Source organism: Bombina bombina, unplaced genomic scaffold (genome assembly GCF_027579735.1).
Source record: "Bombina bombina isolate aBomBom1 unplaced genomic scaffold, aBomBom1.pri scaffold_1132, whole genome shotgun sequence".
In the NCBI taxonomy this organism is placed as follows: domain Eukaryota; kingdom Metazoa; phylum Chordata; class Amphibia; order Anura; family Bombinatoridae; genus Bombina; species Bombina bombina.
Window position 1 is genome coordinate 1 of NW_026512496.1, and position 19,859 is coordinate 19,859.

The 19,859-nt window shown below is 38.8% G+C and overlaps 1 protein-coding gene across 1 annotated transcript in view; it reads left to right on the plus strand.

The window, feature by feature from the left end:
* The first annotated feature begins 7,330 nt into the window (after positions 1-7,330).
* The window catches only part of LOC128644333 (calpain-8-like), a 77,358-nt gene continuing 64,829 nt past the window's right edge, over positions 7,331-19,859 (plus strand). The window contains exons 1-3 of the mRNA XM_053696990.1: positions 7,331-7,444; positions 13,481-13,633; positions 13,859-13,992. Coding sequence (XP_053552965.1) covers positions 7,331-7,444; positions 13,481-13,633; positions 13,859-13,992 — 401 coding nt within the window. The remainder of the gene's footprint in view (positions 7,445-13,480; positions 13,634-13,858; positions 13,993-19,859) is intronic.

Below are 19,859 nucleotides of genomic sequence, written 5' to 3' on the forward strand. Positions count from 1 at the left end.
TAAAACAATCAAGTCCCAAAAAAGGCCAGTGACTTACAGGGTACGTCGCTGGTCCTTAAGGGGTTAATGGTGTGCAGTGTGAGTCTCTCTGCCAATAGAACGGTAGGAATCACCCTTATCTGCCAATGAGAAATCTTTCAGTAGACAATGAGGCTGAATTATCAAAGGTCTTGCGGACCTGATCCGACAGTGCGGATCAGGTCCGCAAGACCTCGCTAAATGTGGAGAGCAATACTCTCTTCTTATTCAGCATTGCAACGCTGCCCCCTGCAGACTCGCGGCCGATGTGTCAATCAAACCTATCGTGACTGCTGCTTCATAACTGCTGTTTCTGGTGAGTCTGAAGACTCCCCAGAAACACGGGCCCACAAGCTCCTTACGGAGCGTGATAAATGGGGCCCCTAAATGTGCAGAGACCTGCACTCTCTGCTAGTTTCAAATCAAATGCAAGAAAAAAAAAAATCAACATGTTTAAATATTGCTTTCACGTACAAAATCAAAACAATGTAGTTACTTTTAGTTTAATGTCTCTTTAATTTTTCATTCAAATGCAAAAAAAAAAAAAAGATCTACAATCACAGATACTGTGTGCAAACACAACTATAACACCACACTTAACTAGTTCTGATGTTACAAAAATAAATAAAAAATACATTTTGATTTAAAAAGTTTTAATGGGTATGGAGAGTTTAACCTGACAATATATTGTCATTAGTTAAAGTCAAGAAATTCCTTTTTTTTTTTGTTTATTTAAAGTGAAACACCCATTTGTTGCATCTAAAAAGGTTCCCAACATATTTGTTAAGATAGTTAAATAGCATTTTTACAATATACTTCTATTAGCAGAAATGCTTCCAGTAAAATGACTGTTTTTCAGTAGCATACACAGTCCACACACTAAACATTTTTAGAGAGTCATCAGTGGCTGATATGACACAAATAAACTCTTCACAGACACAATACACACTACCACCCCCTCTCTGAGCTTTACTACTAGCGCACAGGCCCCCCTCATAGCATATGTGCGTATGCCCCTGATAAACAGTATTAACTTTTATTAGAAGCATTTTTGCTAATGGAAATGTTTTGCAACAATGCTTCTATTTAAAATCTAAATGTACAGTTCAGTTTTGGCCTTTCTATCCTGACTTTAAACTATGGTATTTTCTTTCTATAGAATTTCTATAGTTTCCATGCATTAAAAACACGGCAACAGGAATGTGTTTAATAATAAAATGTTCTAATTAATTAAAGGGACAGTCTACACCAGAATTTTTATTGTTTTAAAAGATAGATAATCCCTTTATTACCCATTCCCCAGTTTTGCATAACCAACACAGTTATATTAATATACGTTTAACCTCTGTGATTATCTTGTATCTAAGCTTCTGCAAACTGCCCCTTTATTTCAGTTCTTTTGACAGGCTTGCAGTTTAGCCAATCAGTACCTGCTCCCAGATAACTTCACGTGCATGAGCATAGTGTTATCTATATGAAAAACATGAACTAACACCCTCTAGTGGTGAAAAACTGTTAAAATGCATTCTGAAAAGAGGTAGCCTTCAAGGTCTAAGAAATTAGCATATGACCCTCCTAGGTTAAAGGGACACTGAACCCAATTTTTTTATTTTGTGATTCAGATAGAGCATGCAATTTTATTTTTTTTTTAAATATTTATTTATAACCAAGAAAGTGTACAATCAAATGAATTCAACCTCTTTATGCCATGCAGGGCCAGGTAAAACATAAAATGTTCAGAACAAGGCAGTTTTAAATAAAAAATTTCACGTTTCACATATCAACTTACTGATCCCCTTATATGAAATATTTGTACACCTAGTTGGGATTTTTTATTTTTTATTTTAGAAAGGTAAAAGAAAACAACTAAGCACTCAAACAACAAAAAAAAACAAAACAAAAAAAAAACAAAAAACAAAAAACAAAAAAAAAATTAAAAATAAATAAATAAATAAATAAATAAATAAAAAATAAATAGATAGATACATAAGCAAAAGAATAAACCATAAAAAAAAAAAAAAAAAAAGGAAAATTAAATAGAAAAATAAGATACATGACTATAATTTTTGAATTTTTGAATTTTGGCTGGGGAGGGTCACCACACTCCCAAAAGGACCAATTCCGTGTCTTTAAATGGGTATATTAAGTATTCAATCTCGCTAGGAGATAAAGCTTTAATGAAGTTCGACCACTTGGAGAAAAAGTTCTTCACGTCTAGGTCACTATGTAAATCAGTATCATATTGTTCGATAATACATTGCTTTTTTAAACAATTTTTAACCTCTGAGATACTCGGGGTTGCTTTCAGCTTCCATTTTTTCAAAATTAAATATCTAACCGCCAGTATTACCAGGGTAACGGTTTTAAGTTTATCCTGAGGCAGGCCTAGTTCTGTGAGAGGGAAAATTATATTTGAAGAAGATAATGTCAAAGAAGGAACACCCACCGTTTTACTTAACCAATACTGTATCTTTAGCCAAAAGTTTCTAATTTTTGGACAATACCAAAACATGTGAATAAGGCTAGCCGATATATATGAACATTTTGGGCATTTATTAAAACTTGCATTCCGGCATTTAGTCCCTTTTTCTGGAGTAAAATATGTCATGTGGAGTAGTTTTACATGTGCCTCACGCCAAGAGGCAGAGAGAGTAGCGCGCAAGATTGCTTTATATGATGAGGTTACTATAGTTGCCTCTAATGAAGTTTCCAGTAGAGCTTCTGCCCACTTGGCCTGCAGCTTTTCTATTATATCTGGGCCTTTAAGGGAGATCATTTTTTGATAAATATATGATATCGAGGTTATGCCACTCCTGACTAGTGTGAGCCAGTTTTCAAGAATACCTAAGGACCAATCCCAGCCGAGGTCATTTGTTAATTGAAGAGCAAAGTGTCTCGCTTGAAGGTAAGCGTAAAATTTTTTATTTGAGAGGTGATATTCCTCTTTAAGTGAGTCGAATGTTTTAATGCACCTTCTTTCGAAGTCTAACATCTGAGAAATATTTATAAGGCCCATCGATTTCCATTTAGTGAAGAGGGCAGATTGTATCCCAGGTTGAAATTGTGGGTTATTTAAAAGTGGTAAATATTTCGAAGTCCTAAATTCAGTATGTGACAAAGAACATAACTTCTTCCACATCTGAATTGGGTTATAGATAGATTTTATCTTTTTTATTTCAGGCGGTAGTATATTATTTTTGCAGTGTAATGAGGCTATCAGGGAGCATGGGGAGGCTATGTTACTTTCCAGTTCAAAGCTTGTTACATAATTAGAGTTAGCTAGCCAGTCCATAGCTACTCTGGCCTGGAACACTATGTTGTACAGTCGAATGTCGGGTAAGGAAAGTCCCCCATATTCTGTGGGGAGCACTAACTTAGACAATGAAATCCTTGGTTTCCTATTCTGCCAGATGAAAGAGCGAAGAGCGGAGTTAAAGGATGATATATCTTTCGTTTTCAAGACAAGTGGAGTGTTCTGAAGTACATATAAAATTTTAGGTAACAAGGACATTTTATAGAGTGCTATTCGTCCTGATAAAGACAAAGGGAGATTCTGCCAGTTTTTAAAGGCTTGCTTAACCTTATTAAGAATGGGTACAATGTTTAAATCATACCAAGCTTTGGGGTTAGGAGAGATCCAGATGCCTAGGTATCTAAAAGCATCCTGAACTATGGAGAACGGAATATTTTTGCATGAGTCTTTGGTTTGTTTAAGCCAACATAGTTCAGACTTTAAGATGTTCACCTTATAGCCAGAAAATGAGCCAAACTGTTCCACAATTTCAAGAAGTTTAGGGATGTTCCTAGCTGTGTCCGACATATATACCAATACGTCGTCCGCGTATAGTGCGATTTGCAGTTCTTTATCTTTTATTTTGATCCCTTGCAATTGATGTCTAATCTGTAGGGCAAGAGGCTCAATAGCCATATCGAAGAGGAGAGGGGAGAGAGGACACCCCTGCCTGGTTCCCCTCTCGAGTCTTATATCCTGAGTCATATCACCATTTACTAAGATTTTCGTGGAGGCATTCCTATATAGGTTATTAAGTAGACGAAGCATATTACCTCCTATACCGAACTGCTGTATTGTAAAGGACAGATGATCATGATGTACCGAGTCAAACGCCTTTTCAGCATCTATAGAAATAATTGCCCTGTCAGGGGTGTCCTCCCCCCCCAGCCCTCCCGACTCCTCCATCTTCTTAAAATATTCTATAGTCAAGAAAACCTCTCTTATCTTAGCTGAAGAGTTTCGCTTCAAAATAAAACCAGCTTGATCCTTATGTATAATAGTGGGAAGGAATAATTGAAGTCTATGTGCTATGATGGCTGTGAAAAGCTTGTAGTCTGTGTTTAGAAGCGCAATGGGCCTGTATGATTCCTTTTTGTTTGGTTCTTTCCCCTGCTTAAGTATGAGAGTTGTATATGATGCGACAAATTCTTTAGTGGGGCTACTACCAGTGATATAGATATCGTTAAAGAGTGAGGTTAAATAGCATGTTATTTCTGGTGCAAGTATTTTGTAAAATTCATTCGGGAGCGCATCCGGTCCCGGAGCTTTATTAAGGGCTAGCCTTTGGATTGCTGTAGAGACTTCTGTTTCAGAGATTGGGGATTGTAATGTTTCTATTAAGTCGGGGGTTAAAGTTGGTACCACTATTTTATTCCAGAAATCTTCTCTCTGAATAAAGTTGGAGACCTTGTGGGAGTACAATATCTTATAATAATCTTCAAATTCCTTACATATTTCTTCTGGGGAGGTAAGAGATTTAGAACCCGAGGTGATAGACTTTATAATAGAAGAAGATCTGTCTGCCTTAACCAAATTTGCCAAAAGCTTGCCAGTTTTGTTACCATAGCGGTATAGCTTGGCGCGTAGCCTGAGATCTCTCTGAGTCGATTTATAAAGTAAAAAAGAGTCCCTGACAGCTAATGCCTTAATATATCTAGACCAATTTTCAGAAGTTTTTTGAAAAATATAACGGTTGTATGCATTTATGACTGCCTTTAATACTTCACTTTCCCTTCTTTTGAGTTTTTTTGATCTAGAAATAGAATAGGCTAGAATTTCCCCACGGAGAACTGCCTTGGCAGTCTCCCAAAATAAAGCGGGCTGTGAAGTGTGTTCTTGGTTGAAGGATACATATTCGCGGAGTCTAGAGATAAGCCAGTTTTTGAATTTAAGGTCAGATGCTAGGAAGCGTGGAAAAAAGAAACCGGGGTTCCTGCCACTTGGAGAGTTAAATTGAATATCGAGAGTGGTCGGGGCGTGGTCTGAGATGGTGATGGGTAAAATTCCAGCCATCATCTTCGTTTTACATACTCTTTCATCCAGCAGAATTAGGTCTATTCTTGAGAGAGTTTTATGTGCCCTGAAATGGCATGTAAACTCCCTTTGATCAGGGTTTTGGATCCTCCAAATATCACAAAGTTTTAAGTTGCTAAACAACTTCATAAACATCTTTGACTCTAGATTGTCTCTTTTGGTTTTATGAAGAGCAGAGTTTTGCCTAAGCCTATCGACCGGGTACTGAGGGGCCATGTTGAAGTCGCCTCCAAGTATTAAATACCCTTCTGAGAATAAGAGAAGCTTATTTTGTAACGTTTCCCAGAATGGGAGGCTAAACACGTTGGGGGCATATACGTTACATAATGTGTACAACGTTTTAAAAACTTTGATTTTAGCCATCAAATATCTCCCCTATTGATCCGTATCTACCTGAATTACCTCGTAAGAGAGCTTCTTCCCCAAGAGGATCACCACTCCGCTTTTTCTTTTTGTGGTGGAAGAGAAAAGAACTTCCTTGACCCAAGAGGTCTTAAGTTTTAATACCTCTTCAGGTTTCAGATGCGTCTCTTGTAAAAAGGCGATGTCAGTTTTGTTTTTTCTTAATTGGGAAAGTATTGCCTTTCGTTTTATAGGCGAGGTTAAACCACCTATATTCCAGGAGGTCAACTTTAGGTTACCCCCCCCAGCCATTTTTCAGAGGAAACTCGAAAAGAAGAGGAAAGAAAAAAAAAAAAATATATAATAAAAAAATAAATACCATGTTCCCCAATTACCATCCCATATGCCCCTGGATGGCAAACCTCTAAGAGCCCCTTATCCTCTCTTCCAATCTTAATCCTAAACATAACCAATTCCTTCAAAAACCAGTACATGTTATCCCTGTCTTGTTTTATCTTCTCTTAATTTTTAATCTGAGGGGAAAAATTCTGAGTAGAATTTGGTAGCCTCTCGTGCTGTATCAAAGAAATGTATGTGTCCATCTATCGTAAGTTTCAACCTGGCTGGGTACAGCAAAGTTGCTTGGACTCCCTTCTTGATAAAATTTGTGCAGTGTGGGGCTAGCTCCCTCCTCTTAGTGGAAGTGCCAGCTGAATAATCTTGAAACAGGTAGATTTTTGCATCACCTAAAAAAATGGGTTGATGCTTGCGGAAGGCCTGAAGAAAAGTAATTTTCTGTTGAAAATTCAAAAACTTTGCTATAATTGGTCTTGTTTTTGTATTAGTTCTATTTGTGTCAATTGTACCTATCCTGTGAATTCTTTTAACAATAATAGGTGGGTAGCTTTCTGGAATCTGGAGTAGACGAGGAAGTGTGACAGTTATTAACTTGTCCAAGTCCTCAAATTGCCTATCCTCCGGAATCCCTATAATCCTGAGGTTATTCCTCCTTGATCTGTCCTCCAGATCATCAATTTTGTTTTGCATTTTCAACAGAATCTTATTTGTGGAGTCATAATTAGCTGTATAGTTTGCAGTCAGATCTTCAAGATCAGAAATTCTCTGTTCAGCCTCGGATAATCTGGAGGCAAACTGCTTCACTTCATTGGATAAAGAGGCAATATCTTGTTTAATTTCTACTTTTAGTAAATCAAATTTGGGAGTTAATGCCTCTGAGATTCTCGAGACTAATATGTGTATGTCCAGCAGTTCAGAAGTACCAGGTATAGAGGGAGTAGGTGAATGTACCTCCATTGAGGTTTCAGGAACATTTTTGTTCCTCTTATCTCTTTGTCTCCCCGTCATAGTCGCAGGAGAAGTGTTAGAGTGCCCGTGAAGAAATTTATCCATCTACAAAAAAAGTGAATTAGGAAAACTTCTAAGGTGATTCTCCGAATTAAGGAGTGACGTGAGAGAAGAAAAAAAAAAAAAAAAAAAAAAAAAGTGGAATATACGTGATTTTAATTAGAAAAGAGGGGGTAGTGTATACCCATTAAGTTTTAATGTGAAGGGGGGAAAAAGGGAGAGAGAAAAAAGGAAGAAAAGGGGAAGTGTAAGTGATTTACACCGTGGGTTTATAACGCGATGGGAGAAATATTGATTATAAGTGAAATATGTTCTCCTGAACAGCTATGCGAGGAGACACTGGGCAACAGGAAGAAAACCAAGAAACTATTTCCTTTCCTTATTTCTATATCAGTTAAGAAGGAGTGCAAGAAAAAACTATGATTCAGTGGACAGTCTGAGTCCTTTAAAGATGGGGATAAATGCTAGGGCTTATCTAAAAAAAGAGAGAGCCACAAGTGAGGACTTGGATAAGAACAGGTATGCTTTTTGGGAGAGCGGGAGAAAGAGAGGGGTGTATCTTACCCAGGCTGTTTTATGTGTTCTCTATTTTTTTTTTTGGAAAAAAAAAAAAAGAGGGGTTTAAATATTATGCACTAGTCCTCTAGGTTTCCACTAGTTATACTAATTAAAGAGACCCAAAATGTAGTTTTTAACACTTCTACAGCTGAATATCCTAGGGTTTAAAGCAAACACAAATATGTAGTTACTTTTTCTATTTCTCTTCCTCCCCTCCCTCTTCCAAATACCAAAAGTAAATTATTAATGAGCTATGTATAATTGAGAAAAATAACCTTGAGGCATGATATTTGTAGCCTGGTTGTTAATCTTCCCTTTGTTTCCTGTACCCTCCCAACTGGTCAAAAGCACCTTGCACACACAAAAAGAAAAGAAAGGAGAAGTATGAAACCTATAATGAAGGAGATTCCAGTAATAGTATAGGCACTTTTTGTCAATAAAAAACAAAAAACAAAAAAAACAAGTTGGGCATGCAGTTACAACAACCTTATCTACTATCAGGTTCTAAATAAATATCGAAAAGTGAGGTGTCTTAAACTTATACCATATGGAACCTAGAGGATTACTTAAAAGTAAAAGTGATTATTAGGTACCCATGAAATTGCCTATCTTTCAATAATTAAGCTAGAAGGTGTTGTAGCACGTAAGGCACACCTTAATATAATGACCTAGGGTCTGTAGTCACTGCTAGGACACCTGGACCCAGTTATATCTTAATTGCTGTAAGGGAAGAAAAAAACAAAAAAATAAATAAAAGTCTTTCTTCTTTTTCCTTTTGCAGGGTCAAAATATATACATTGGTGGTGTCAGTAAATCAGTAAATCAGCTGAAGGTGTGAAAAAAAAAAAAAAAAAAAAATACATACTATATAATCAGCTAGGAATAATATTACTATAGCAAAAAGACATAGATAAGCAGTTCTAACCAAGACTCCTAAGTTTGCATATAGTAACCAAAAAAAGTCCTGTAAATGATATTTCACTCTTTTTCCAAGTGTTCTTAACTCATCATGCAAATAAGATTTCTTTGTGCTACCAACACCAGGTAGGAATATGTTCACTGTCCGTGTCCAGGAACAAAAGTTAAGTGGGTTTATTCTGACAAAATTATACCCAGTTAGCTCTCCTCAGACGCCTGCCTCCAGCCCTTTAAAGCCAGTTTTTCCCCTTTAGAGTTTTCTCCACTCTCTCCTTCTAAGAGTCCTCCTCGAGGGCTACCGACTGGTGCTATCAAAGAGTTTAATGAAGATGTGGAGTAACAGAAGACTCACCCCTTCCCAGACTGTCCAGCCGCACTCCACCTCGTCTTCGGTCTCCAGAGCACTGCAGTGCAGCCTGATGCAAGTAGAAACCGGAACTCGCGCTCCGCGTCTTTGGGTGATGACCTCACTCAGCTCCCCTCGCGCAGCACCGGTGGGAGGGGAGAGAGCAGCGCTACACCAGGCGGCAAGACAAGAAGCAACCTCAAGACCGGGCCCCCAAATCAAGACCTCGGCTTGGCTCCCTCCCACGCAGCACCGGTGGGGGAGGGAGGAAGGTGAACATCAACGGTGAGACGGCAGGTAGCTCCTTTGTGTGAGAAAACGTAGTTCAATCTTTCAATAATCTGGTGGGGGCAGCAGACACAGGGAAGGGGGAGAGGGTTAGCACCGGGGACCTTAGCACGGCTTCGGAGAGAGAGGTGGATAAGTATCCTCGGGCTGGGGCACAGGTAACGTGGGTATGGCAGAATTAAATCAAATAGGGCGGGCAGCTGCAGGGAGAGAGGCAAGTCCAGGTAGCAATAGTGAGGTAAAAAAATCAGTGAGCTGGAAAAACACTGAATAAGGTTCCAGAGTAGGTCTTTCTTAACTGCCCAAAGAAAATTTCCCCAGAGCTTGGGGAGAGGCGCGAAAAAACCACCGCCAGTGACCGTAGGGCTGAAGGTGTGAGCTGAGCAGCACCTGTGTAGCTCCTCCTCCACCGGAACCCTAGAGCATGCAATTTTAAGCAACGTTCTAATTTACTCCTATTATCATTTTTTCTTCGTTCTCTTGCTATCTTTATTTGAAAAAGAATGCATCTAAGCTTTTTTTTTGTTTCAAAGCTCTGGACAGCACGTTTTTATTGGTGGATGAATTTATCCACCAATCAGAAAGAACAACCCAGGTTGTTCACCAAAAATGGGCCGGCATCTAAACTTACATTCTTGCATTTCAAATAAAGATACCAAGAGAATGAAGAAAATTTGATAATAGGAGTAAATTAGAAAGTTGCTTAAAATGGCATGCTCTATCTGAATCACAAAAGAAAAAAAATGTGGGTTCAGTGTCCCTTTAAGCTTTCAACTAAGAATACCAAGAGAACAAAGCAAAATTGGTGATAAAAGTAAATTGGAAAATTGTTTAAAATTACATGCCCTATCTGAATCATGAAAGTTTTTTTTGGAGTAGACTGTCCCTTTAATGCATTTTACTAATACACCAGAATGTTGCATTGTTTCCATAGCAACAGAATATATTATTTCACCAAACTTTACAAATCATTCTGTCCCAGTTACTTAGTTTTCTATATAACATTGTATTCTGTCACATTCTTTTACTAGATAATAGATCAAGAGAGAAATGGACTGTATTGTCTCAGTCATAGTCCAAACACAGAGGTGGAGACCTACACACTGTATCTTGTTGAATTAAGGTGTAACTTTAGGCAACTGTCCAGAAGACGTCTGAGCTGTTACATTCTTACCCAGTGATTAGAGAGATGATAAACTGTAGAAGCAGAATGTGCAGGGAAATGCCAGATTTTATGCTTGTTAAATATGCTCATTGTGTAAGTTTAAATTAAAAGAACATTATAGTGCATTAATGAAATGCCTTCTTTCTTTAGAGCATTACTGACTATAGATAAATATGATTTTAACCCCCAGCAAAGGGTTAAACACACTGCACTGCATCTCCAAAGAAGAACAATATGTGGGTTTGTGTGACACTCAGGGATCCATTTAACAGACAATGTAGGCCTCTGATGCGATCCTGCTTACCACAAGTTAAAAAGGAGCTGTTGCATGACACCTCTTAAAGGGCCATAATACCCAGTGATGCAGCATAGCTGTAAAAAGCCGACTAGAAAATATCTCCTGAACATCTCTATGTAAAAAAGAAAGATATTTTACCTCAAAAGTTCCTCAGTAGCCACCTCCCATTGTAAAGGATTTCTAAGCAGCATTTTAGTGTGTCTGTCCTAGGACAGCTGAAAGGATGAGCCTCGTGCACTCTCATCTTATTTCACCAATCAGGTAAAGGAAGCTTACTATGAAATCTCATGAGAGTTAAGTCAAATCTCATGAAATCACAGTAAGAGTTCATGACCTCAGCACTGCTGATGCTGATTGGCTGCTGTTCATTTCTTCATTTTTTTTTTATTTTTACCTGCAGCTGGGAGCAGGTGAAGTATAACTTTTTACACAGAATTTACTCTGCTGAGCTGAGGAGATTGTGAGGTAAAATATCTTCCTTTTTTACATAGAGATGCTCAGGTGATATTTTCCTGTCAGCTTTTTACAGTTATACTGCATCAGTTTCAAGTGATTTAGCATATGAGTATTATGTCCCTTTATCCGCTCTGCCACCTCGATTGACAGGCCCTGCTCTCACACGATTGGTTGTGCAGGGGCAGTGATGCATAAGGCTCTTCTTGAACACAGCAGACTGGTCCTCTAGGAAACTTGTACATTTGTGACTTATTAAACGGGAGGGCAGGGGTTAAACACAAAGTTATCCCGGGTCAAAAAGGCAAATAATTACATACTCTAGAATAGGAGCATGTTGTTTTTGCAATAGAATTAAATAGATAGTTAATTAGTGTAATGTTTGTTATTTGATTCATGTTATTGGTATATTATGTTTTGTTCTTGAATAAAAACACTGTGTAATTATATAACACACTAAACCTTATTTTCACATTTCTTTTTAAATATCTATAAAATTTGGCAAGTGTAGTATCAAACAGGAATTGCTAATTCAAATATATACATATATATATAAAATAAAGCATTTTGTAATTGAACAGAACTATGTTTAAAAAGGAGTCTGTGGAGCAGTAACACACATGGCCGGTGATTGGTGGCTATGCGCATATGCTGTCCTGATTGGCACACCATCTGTATTCAGCTGCAGACCAGTAGAGTACTGCCAGTTGTATGCTGACTAAGCTATGTGTTCAACCTCTTTATGGGGTTAAACTCATAGTTCTGTCCAAGCAACAGTGAAATGATAAAATTCTCAGGCAAATCACAGCATTTTATAATTGCTAGTTTATGTCCCTTTTGGGGTTGCCAGGTGACCAGAATTCAACTGGACAGTCCATTATTTTAGCAGACTGTCCAGTAAAATCTATACAAAACTACTGAACACCTAAATGTCCGGTATTTTTATGCTACGCTAAGTATCAGCTACATGTAAAGGGCATCCTACGCTTATATGCATAACAAATGTGGCCATTACTGTGCATTTTGTATTATTTGTGTTAGAGACAGCCATGTTGGGTGTTAAACCATTGCCCCTGGCAGTCAATAGATGAAATCACTACTGCACATGTTTGTTACTTGCAACCAAGGGTATACAATAGTTGCTAAGTTGTGAAAAATATACTGTATATGGTGGGCTCAAACATAGGCCTAAGCATGAGCATTTGGGGGGTCATTGTGTGACCCAGCTACCACCCATGTCCAGTCACCTATAGGTGGTCAGGTATTTTATGGAGCACAGCTGGCAACCCTACCCTTTAAATGCCAGTAGAGCCATGTTGCAAATTACATTATTAATTAAACATATGATTAATACAAAGGGCAATTTAGCTCAGAATTTCCCCTAATCGGCAACTTGTTGGAATTTCTCTTTTTTGGTGTCCTTTGATCTAAGGTAGAGAAAGTGTTAATAACAATTCCTGTTTCTGCAGACCGTATCTACCTGCCAGTATTGACTTAAGATAAATCAGTTTCTAGAAAAATAAGTATTGGTTGCTTACTCACTTGAAGCTGAAGTTAAACAGATATTCAGCACTCCACTGCAAAGAATTCCATCGAAAATACAATTTTAAAAATATTTAGCACTATCATTTTGATAGCAAGATTTACATTGCTTTCAATTCCAGAGACAGAAACCCTTATAAAGCTTCTTGGGTATTGATTATTTAACCTCTTTGCAGTGGGCAATTATAGAAAGATATTAATGAGTTCCTGCACTCATCAGTCAATGTGTAGAATGTTGCAGGGTAAATTTTTGGATCCTGCAAGATGCTCCCCAGCCTCTCACAGCACAACACAATTTTCAGTTAAATGGCAATAAAAATGGCACAATAAATAAAATATATTCCTACTTATAAGTATTGTATGTTATGAGGAATTCAGCATTAAGTTAAATGCGCATTTAAAGGGACAGTCTACACCAAAAATTGTTATTGTTTTAAAAGCTAGATAATCCATTTATTACCCACTCCCTAGTTTTGCATAACCAGCACAGTTATATTAATATACTTTTTACCTCCGTGATTACCTTATATCTAAGCCTCTGCAGATTGCCCCCTTATTTCAGTTATTTTGACAGACTTGCATTTTAGCCAATCAGCGCTAACTCCTAGGTAACTCCACGTGCGTGAGCACAATGTTATCTATATGGCACACATAAACTTGTGGCCTCTAGTGGTGAAAAACAAAATGCATTCAGATAAGAGGCGGCCTTCAAGGTCTTAGAATTTGCATATGAGCCTACCTAGGTTTAGCTTTCAAATAAGAATACAAAGAGAACAAAGCAAAATTGGTGATAAAAGTAAATTGGAAAGTTGTTTAAAATTACATACCCTATCTGAATCATGAAAGTTTATTTTGGACTAGACTGTCCCTTTAATACAATACTTTATTTGCACAGGGGACTGCTGGCTGTTGGCTGCAATTGCTTCTCTTACGCTGGATCAGGACATCTTGGAGAAGGTTGTTCCAGAGAACCAAAGCTTTGAGAAACAATATGCAGGAATCTTCCACTTCCAGGTAACGCAGCTGTTCAGATCTTATGATTAGAAATAGAATTCGTCACACTCACTCCCTATAGTAAACCATTATACCTTCCTGCATTTCCCAGAGGCTATCAAGGACAGGGAGATGACAGCTATTTAAAAGCCTATGAATTTATTTTCTGGGTGTTCTGTCGGGCTTACGCTATATTGTATGTATGTACTGCTACGCTAGTGTGTAATGAGATGTTGCCTCTCTCAGTTCTGGCAGTATGGCGAGTGGGTGGACGTTGTTGTGGATGACCGGCTGCCTACAAAAAATGGGAACCTGGTCTTTGTACACTCAGCGGAGGGGGACGAGTTCTGGAGTGCTCTGCTGGAAAAGGCCTACGCTAAGTAAGTATCTGTGCCCTGGTATATACGCTGAAGATAACACAAGGAAATATGTTATTATGTTTAAAGGAACAAGGAAGTCAGATTAAACGTTCATGATTTAGATTCAGAGCGTAAGACATTAATTTTAAAATAATGTAATTAAGAAAAATATCTGCTCATACAGATAACGAGATTTAGTTGATATTTTTTAGAAACAGAACTGAAGTGTCTTGTAATTACAGGGTGTTATCTATCCCTTAAATTGCAATAGAAAGTACAATATCTTGGTTTTATTGTGTATTTTCCATGTTTTATAAGATAGTCAAGGGAGATAATTTAACTCTCATGCTTTATGTAGCAGAGTTTCCAACTGTCCTACATGCTGCAGAATTGTCACAGGTTCAAGGCTGGATTGGCCTACCAGGATACCAAGAGATTTCCCGGTTGGCTGAAGTAGCTGGGGCTGGAAAGCTACAATTTAAAGGGGTGATTAATGGATGTAATTGGGTTGTAGGGTGCCTATATAACAACATTCTGGCACTTTTTTAACCACTTCACACTGTTAGGATGTTCCATGCCGTCGTAACAGCACTGGGCTTTAACGCTGTTAGGACGGCATGGGTCGTCCTACCATATATGGCATCCTGCAGCTTCCCCCCTTTGATGAAGACAAGGATCAGCGTGAGGGGCATATCTAGCAACGTAAGCAGTCCCCCATGATCCGATCCCAGCCTTTTGACTAATAGTGTGAAAAATACAAACTAATATAATTTTAAAAAAAATATTGAGGGAAGGAGTATCACAGTAAACCCCTTTGAGAAAAATGAGGCATGTGCATTTACTGACTCAATAGAAAATAGGGCTGGACTTCATATTTTTCCACGGCTGCTTTTTATCCCCAGTCCGGGCTGTCCCACCTCCCCATCTGAGGAAATATCACTGTTTCCACAGTGAAACCAGGGACTTCCCTAGCTCTACCCACTGCACACTAACCACGCCCAGCGTGGCTCACAAACTACCTGACCTCACATAGCTTCTTTCTCTGAGAGTATGCTAGGTAAGTAGGCTCAGGAGTGCCAGCATGCTAGGTAGGTAAGCTCAGGAGTGCCAGCATGCTACGTAGGTAGGCTCAGGAGTGCCAGCATGCTAGGTAGATAGGCTCAGGAGTGTTATATGCTAGGTAGGTAGGCTCAGGAGTGCCAGCATGCTAGGTAGGTAGGCTCAGGAGTGCCAGCATGCTTGGTAGGTAGGTTCAGGAGTCTCAGCATGCTAGGTAGATAAGCTCAGGAGTATCAGTATGCTAGGTAGGTAGGCTCAGGAGTGTCAGCATGCTAAGTAGGTAGGCTCAGGAGTGTTAGCATGCTAGGTAGGTAGGCTCAGGAGTGTTAGCATGCTAGGTATATAGGCTCAAGAGTGTCAGTTTGCTAATTTGGTAGGCTCAGGAGTGTCAGCATGCGGTATAGGTAGGCTCAGGAGTGTTAGCATGCTAGGTAGGTATGCTCAGGAGTGTCAGCATAATAGGTAGGTAGGCTCAGGAGTGTCAGCATGCTTGGTAGGTAGGCTCAAGGGTGTCAGCATGCTAGGTAGATAGGCTTAGGAGTGTCAGCATGCTAGGTAGGTAGGCTCAGGAGTGTTAGCATGCTAGGTAGGTAGGCTCAGGAGTGTCAGCATGCTTGGTAGGTAGGCTCAGGAGTGTCAGCATGATTGGTAGGTATGCTCAGGAGTGTCAGCATGCTTGGTAGGTATGCTCAGGGGTGTCAGCATGCTAGGTAGATAGGCTTAGGAGTGTCAGCATGCTAGGTAGGTAGGCTCAGGAGTGTTAGCATGCTAGGTAGGTAGGCTCAGGAGTGTCAGCATGCTAAGTAGGTAGGCTCAGGAGTGTCTGCATACTAGGTAGGTAGGTTCAATAGTCTCAGCATGCTTAGTAGGTATGCTCAGCAGTATCAGCATGCTAGATAGGTAGGCTCAGGAGTGTCAGCATGCTAAGTAGGTAGGCTCAGGAGTGTCAGTAAGCTAATTAGGTAGGCTCTGGAGTGTCAGAATGCTTGGTAAGTAGGCTCCAGAGTGTCAGCATGCTAGGTAGGTAGGCTCAGGAGTGTCAGCATGCTAAGTAGGTAGGCTCAGAAGTGTCTGCATACTAGGTAGGTAGGTTCAATAGTCTCAGCATCCTAGGTAGGTATGCTCATGAGTGTCAGCATACTAGGTAGGTAGGCTCAGCAGTATCAGCATATTAGGTAGGTAGGCTCAGGAGTGTCCACATGCTAGATAGGTAGGCTCAGGAGTGTCAACATGCTAAGTAGGTAGGTTCAGGAGTGTCAGTATGCTAATTAGGTAGGCTCTGGAGTGTCATCATGCTTGGTAAGTAGGCTCTCTAGAGTGTCAGCATGCTAGGTAGGTAGGCTCAGGAGTGTCATCATGCTTGGTAGGTAGGCTCAGAAGTGTCTGCATACTAGGTAGGTTCAATAGTCTCAGCATGCTAGGTAGGTATGCTCATGAGTGTCAGCATACTAGGCAGGTAGGCTCAGCAGTATCAGCATATTAGGAAGGTAGGCTCAGGAGTGTCCGCATGCTAGATAGGTAGGTTCAGGAGTGTCAGCATGTTAAGTAGGTAGGCTCAGGAGTGTCAGTATGCTAAGTAGGTAGGCTAAGGAGTGTCAGTATGCTAATTAGGTAGGCTCTGGAGTGTCAGCATGCTTGGTAAGTAGGCTCTCCAGCGTGTCAGCATGTTAGGTAGGTAGGCTCAGGAGTGTCAGCATGCTTGGTAGGTAGGCTCAGAAGTGTCTGAATACTAGGTAGGTAGGTTTAATAGTCTTAGCATGCTAGGTAGGTATACTCATGAGTGTCAGCATACTAGGTAGGTAGGCTCAGCAGTATCAGCATATTAGGTAGGTAGGCTTAGGAGTGTCCGCATGCTAGATAGGTAGGCTCAGGAGTGTCAGCATGCTAAGTAGGTAGGCTCAGGAGTGTCAGTATGCTAATTAGGTAGGCTCTTGAGTGTCAGCATGCTTGGTAAGTAGGCTACAGAGTGTCAGCATGCTAGGTAGGTAGGCTCAGGAGTGTCAGCATGCTAAGTAGGTAGGCTCAGGAGTGTCAGTATGCTAATTAGGTAGGCTCTGGAGTGTCAGAATGCTTGGTAAGTAGGCTCCAGAGTGTCAGCATGCTAGGTAGGTAGGCTCAGGAGTGTCAGCATGCTTGGTAGGTAGGGTCAGAAGTGTCTGCATACTAGGTAGGTAAGTTCAATAGTCTCAGCATGCTTGGTAGGTATGATTATGAGTGTCAGCATACTAGGTAGGTAGGCTCAGCAGTATCAGCATATTAGGTAGGTAGGCTCAGGAGTGTCAGTATGCTTGGTAGGTAGGCTCAGGAGAGTCAGCATGCTAGGTAGGTAAGCTCAGGAGTCTTACATGCTAGGTAGGTAAGTAGACTGAGGAGTGTCAGCATGCTAAGTAGGTAGGCTCAGGAGTGTCAGGTAGGTAATTCAAGTTTTTTAACTACACATAATTAAACTTCTGGGGCCAGATTATGAGTGGAGAGCTATTTAACGCTCCCACTTGAGCATTAACTGCTCTAGAAGTAATCTTTTAGCGCTCGTATTATGAGTTGAAAGTAAACTATTTTCGATAGCATGCTAACCTGACGAACGCAAATAGCCGAAGTTAGAATATTGCATACGCCTTCACGTATTTCCCCATAGAAGTTAATGGAGAATAAAGCCTTACACGATTTCATATTCTCATGTGCGCTAACCTGACATGAAAATATGCATATTTCACATACCAATGTTTACATAAATATTTCAATATATATCTGATGGTATTTTTGTAAAATATATATCTATACCTTTATATATATATATATATATATATATATATATATATATATATATATATATATATATACATGATTATATATAGGTATATATACATACAGATATATATATATATATATATATATATATATATATATATATATATATATATATATATATATATATATATATATAGGAATATCTGTTTTAAAATACATAGAACATATTATGCTATGGGAAGAACATTGAAATGTGATATATTTACAGTAAATACACATTATAACACTTTAGTAAATATGAATATTACATAAATATGCTTTTACATATTTTCATCTACTTAACAGCAAAGTGCTCCAATGCACATATATATTTATATATATATATGTGTACGAATGTATTTATGTGTTTATATGTGTATATATGACTATAAATGCATATATACACATATAAATACATCTGTACACACACACACACACACACACTATATATATATATATATATATATATATATATATAGAGAGAGAGAGAGAGAGAGAGAGAGAGAGAGAGAGAGAGAGAGAGAGAGAGAGAGAGAGAGAGAGAGAGAGAGAAAAGACAATGATTAGGAGCGCTCCATATATTAATGCTGAAAAAGGATATATGGTTCTGTAAATCAGTCAGTGAGCTTGTCAGCTAGAGGGTCACGGATGCAGCCACTTAAAAAAAAACACAGGTCTGGACGCTGGATAGGGCACAAATCCCTCTAAGTGCAGTAAGTAAAAACAAACAAGAATTTATTAGTACAAATGCACACTCACACTTAAAACCCTCAAACCATAGGAGGTATGTAGAAGCACATAAAACATAGGATTTCTCACAACGGAACCAGTAAGAGTCACAGAGCGTCTTGGAAGTCTCCCACAATCCAGGCAGATTGTCCAATATGAGTATGGAGTCAATTCAAAATCAGCAAAGTGTCTCATAAAAAGGTAAAAACACACAACAATCAGTGTTTAAAAGCACCACCACTATACTGCATCAGCTGTACAATGTTTAACCGGCTGTGATACAGCTGATCGTAGTGACGTCAAGTCAGTGGGCGTGGCCTAACTTGTTTTGTAGGGTACCTCCCTACTTCGTCAGAAGCTGCCCACATCAGGTATAAATCGTATTTTAAAGGATCGACGCACGTGTCACATAATCTTGGTACTTCCTTTGATCTGTGATAGTATCGGCATGTCTGGGCACACAGTTAAAGGAACCGTACTTATTACAGCACTAATTCTATCTTATGCAGATTTTACAATTGCCCATGCCCAAAACAGCACCATATATGGGTAAGATACACATGAAATCGGTTATAATTAATAAAGAAATCATATTAAATAAATGTTTATACCAACCCTTAATACGTGTTAAAAACATAAAACACACATTGAGGGGCATTTAACAGTAGCCTAAAAACCAGGACATGATAGCAATAGATCGTATAAGATAGTATAACACAAAAAAATAAAACAAATATTAGCTGCCCTATACATATGAGAGTTCATAATATAATAATCATGGTAATGTACATATAGCTATTTTAGATAGGGACCTCCATATCCATCAAGTATAAATTTAACCCAACACAATATTTGGCATATAGTGAACATCTAGTGCAGTGATTTGCAACCTTTTTTTGCCATGGCACACTTTTTTACATTAAAAAATCCTGTGGCACACCACCATCCCAAAATTTTACAAAATCACACATTGTAGCCTAATACAGGATATATATACAGTGTATGTATGTATATATATATATATATATATATATATATATATATATATATATATATATATATATATATATATATATATATATACACACTGTACTGTGCTGTCATGCCATGCCTCCTACAAACTATACATGACATATTGACATTCATTCACAAACACCACCACACTGTTGTCAGTCTGCTGCGGCACACCTGAGGATCTCTCACGGCACACTGGTTGAAAAACACTGATCTAGTGGATAAAGCTAATTCAAAGAATAGCTTGAACAAACATTTCATTGAATAGTTTTAAAGAAAATTATGTCTGTATATAAAAG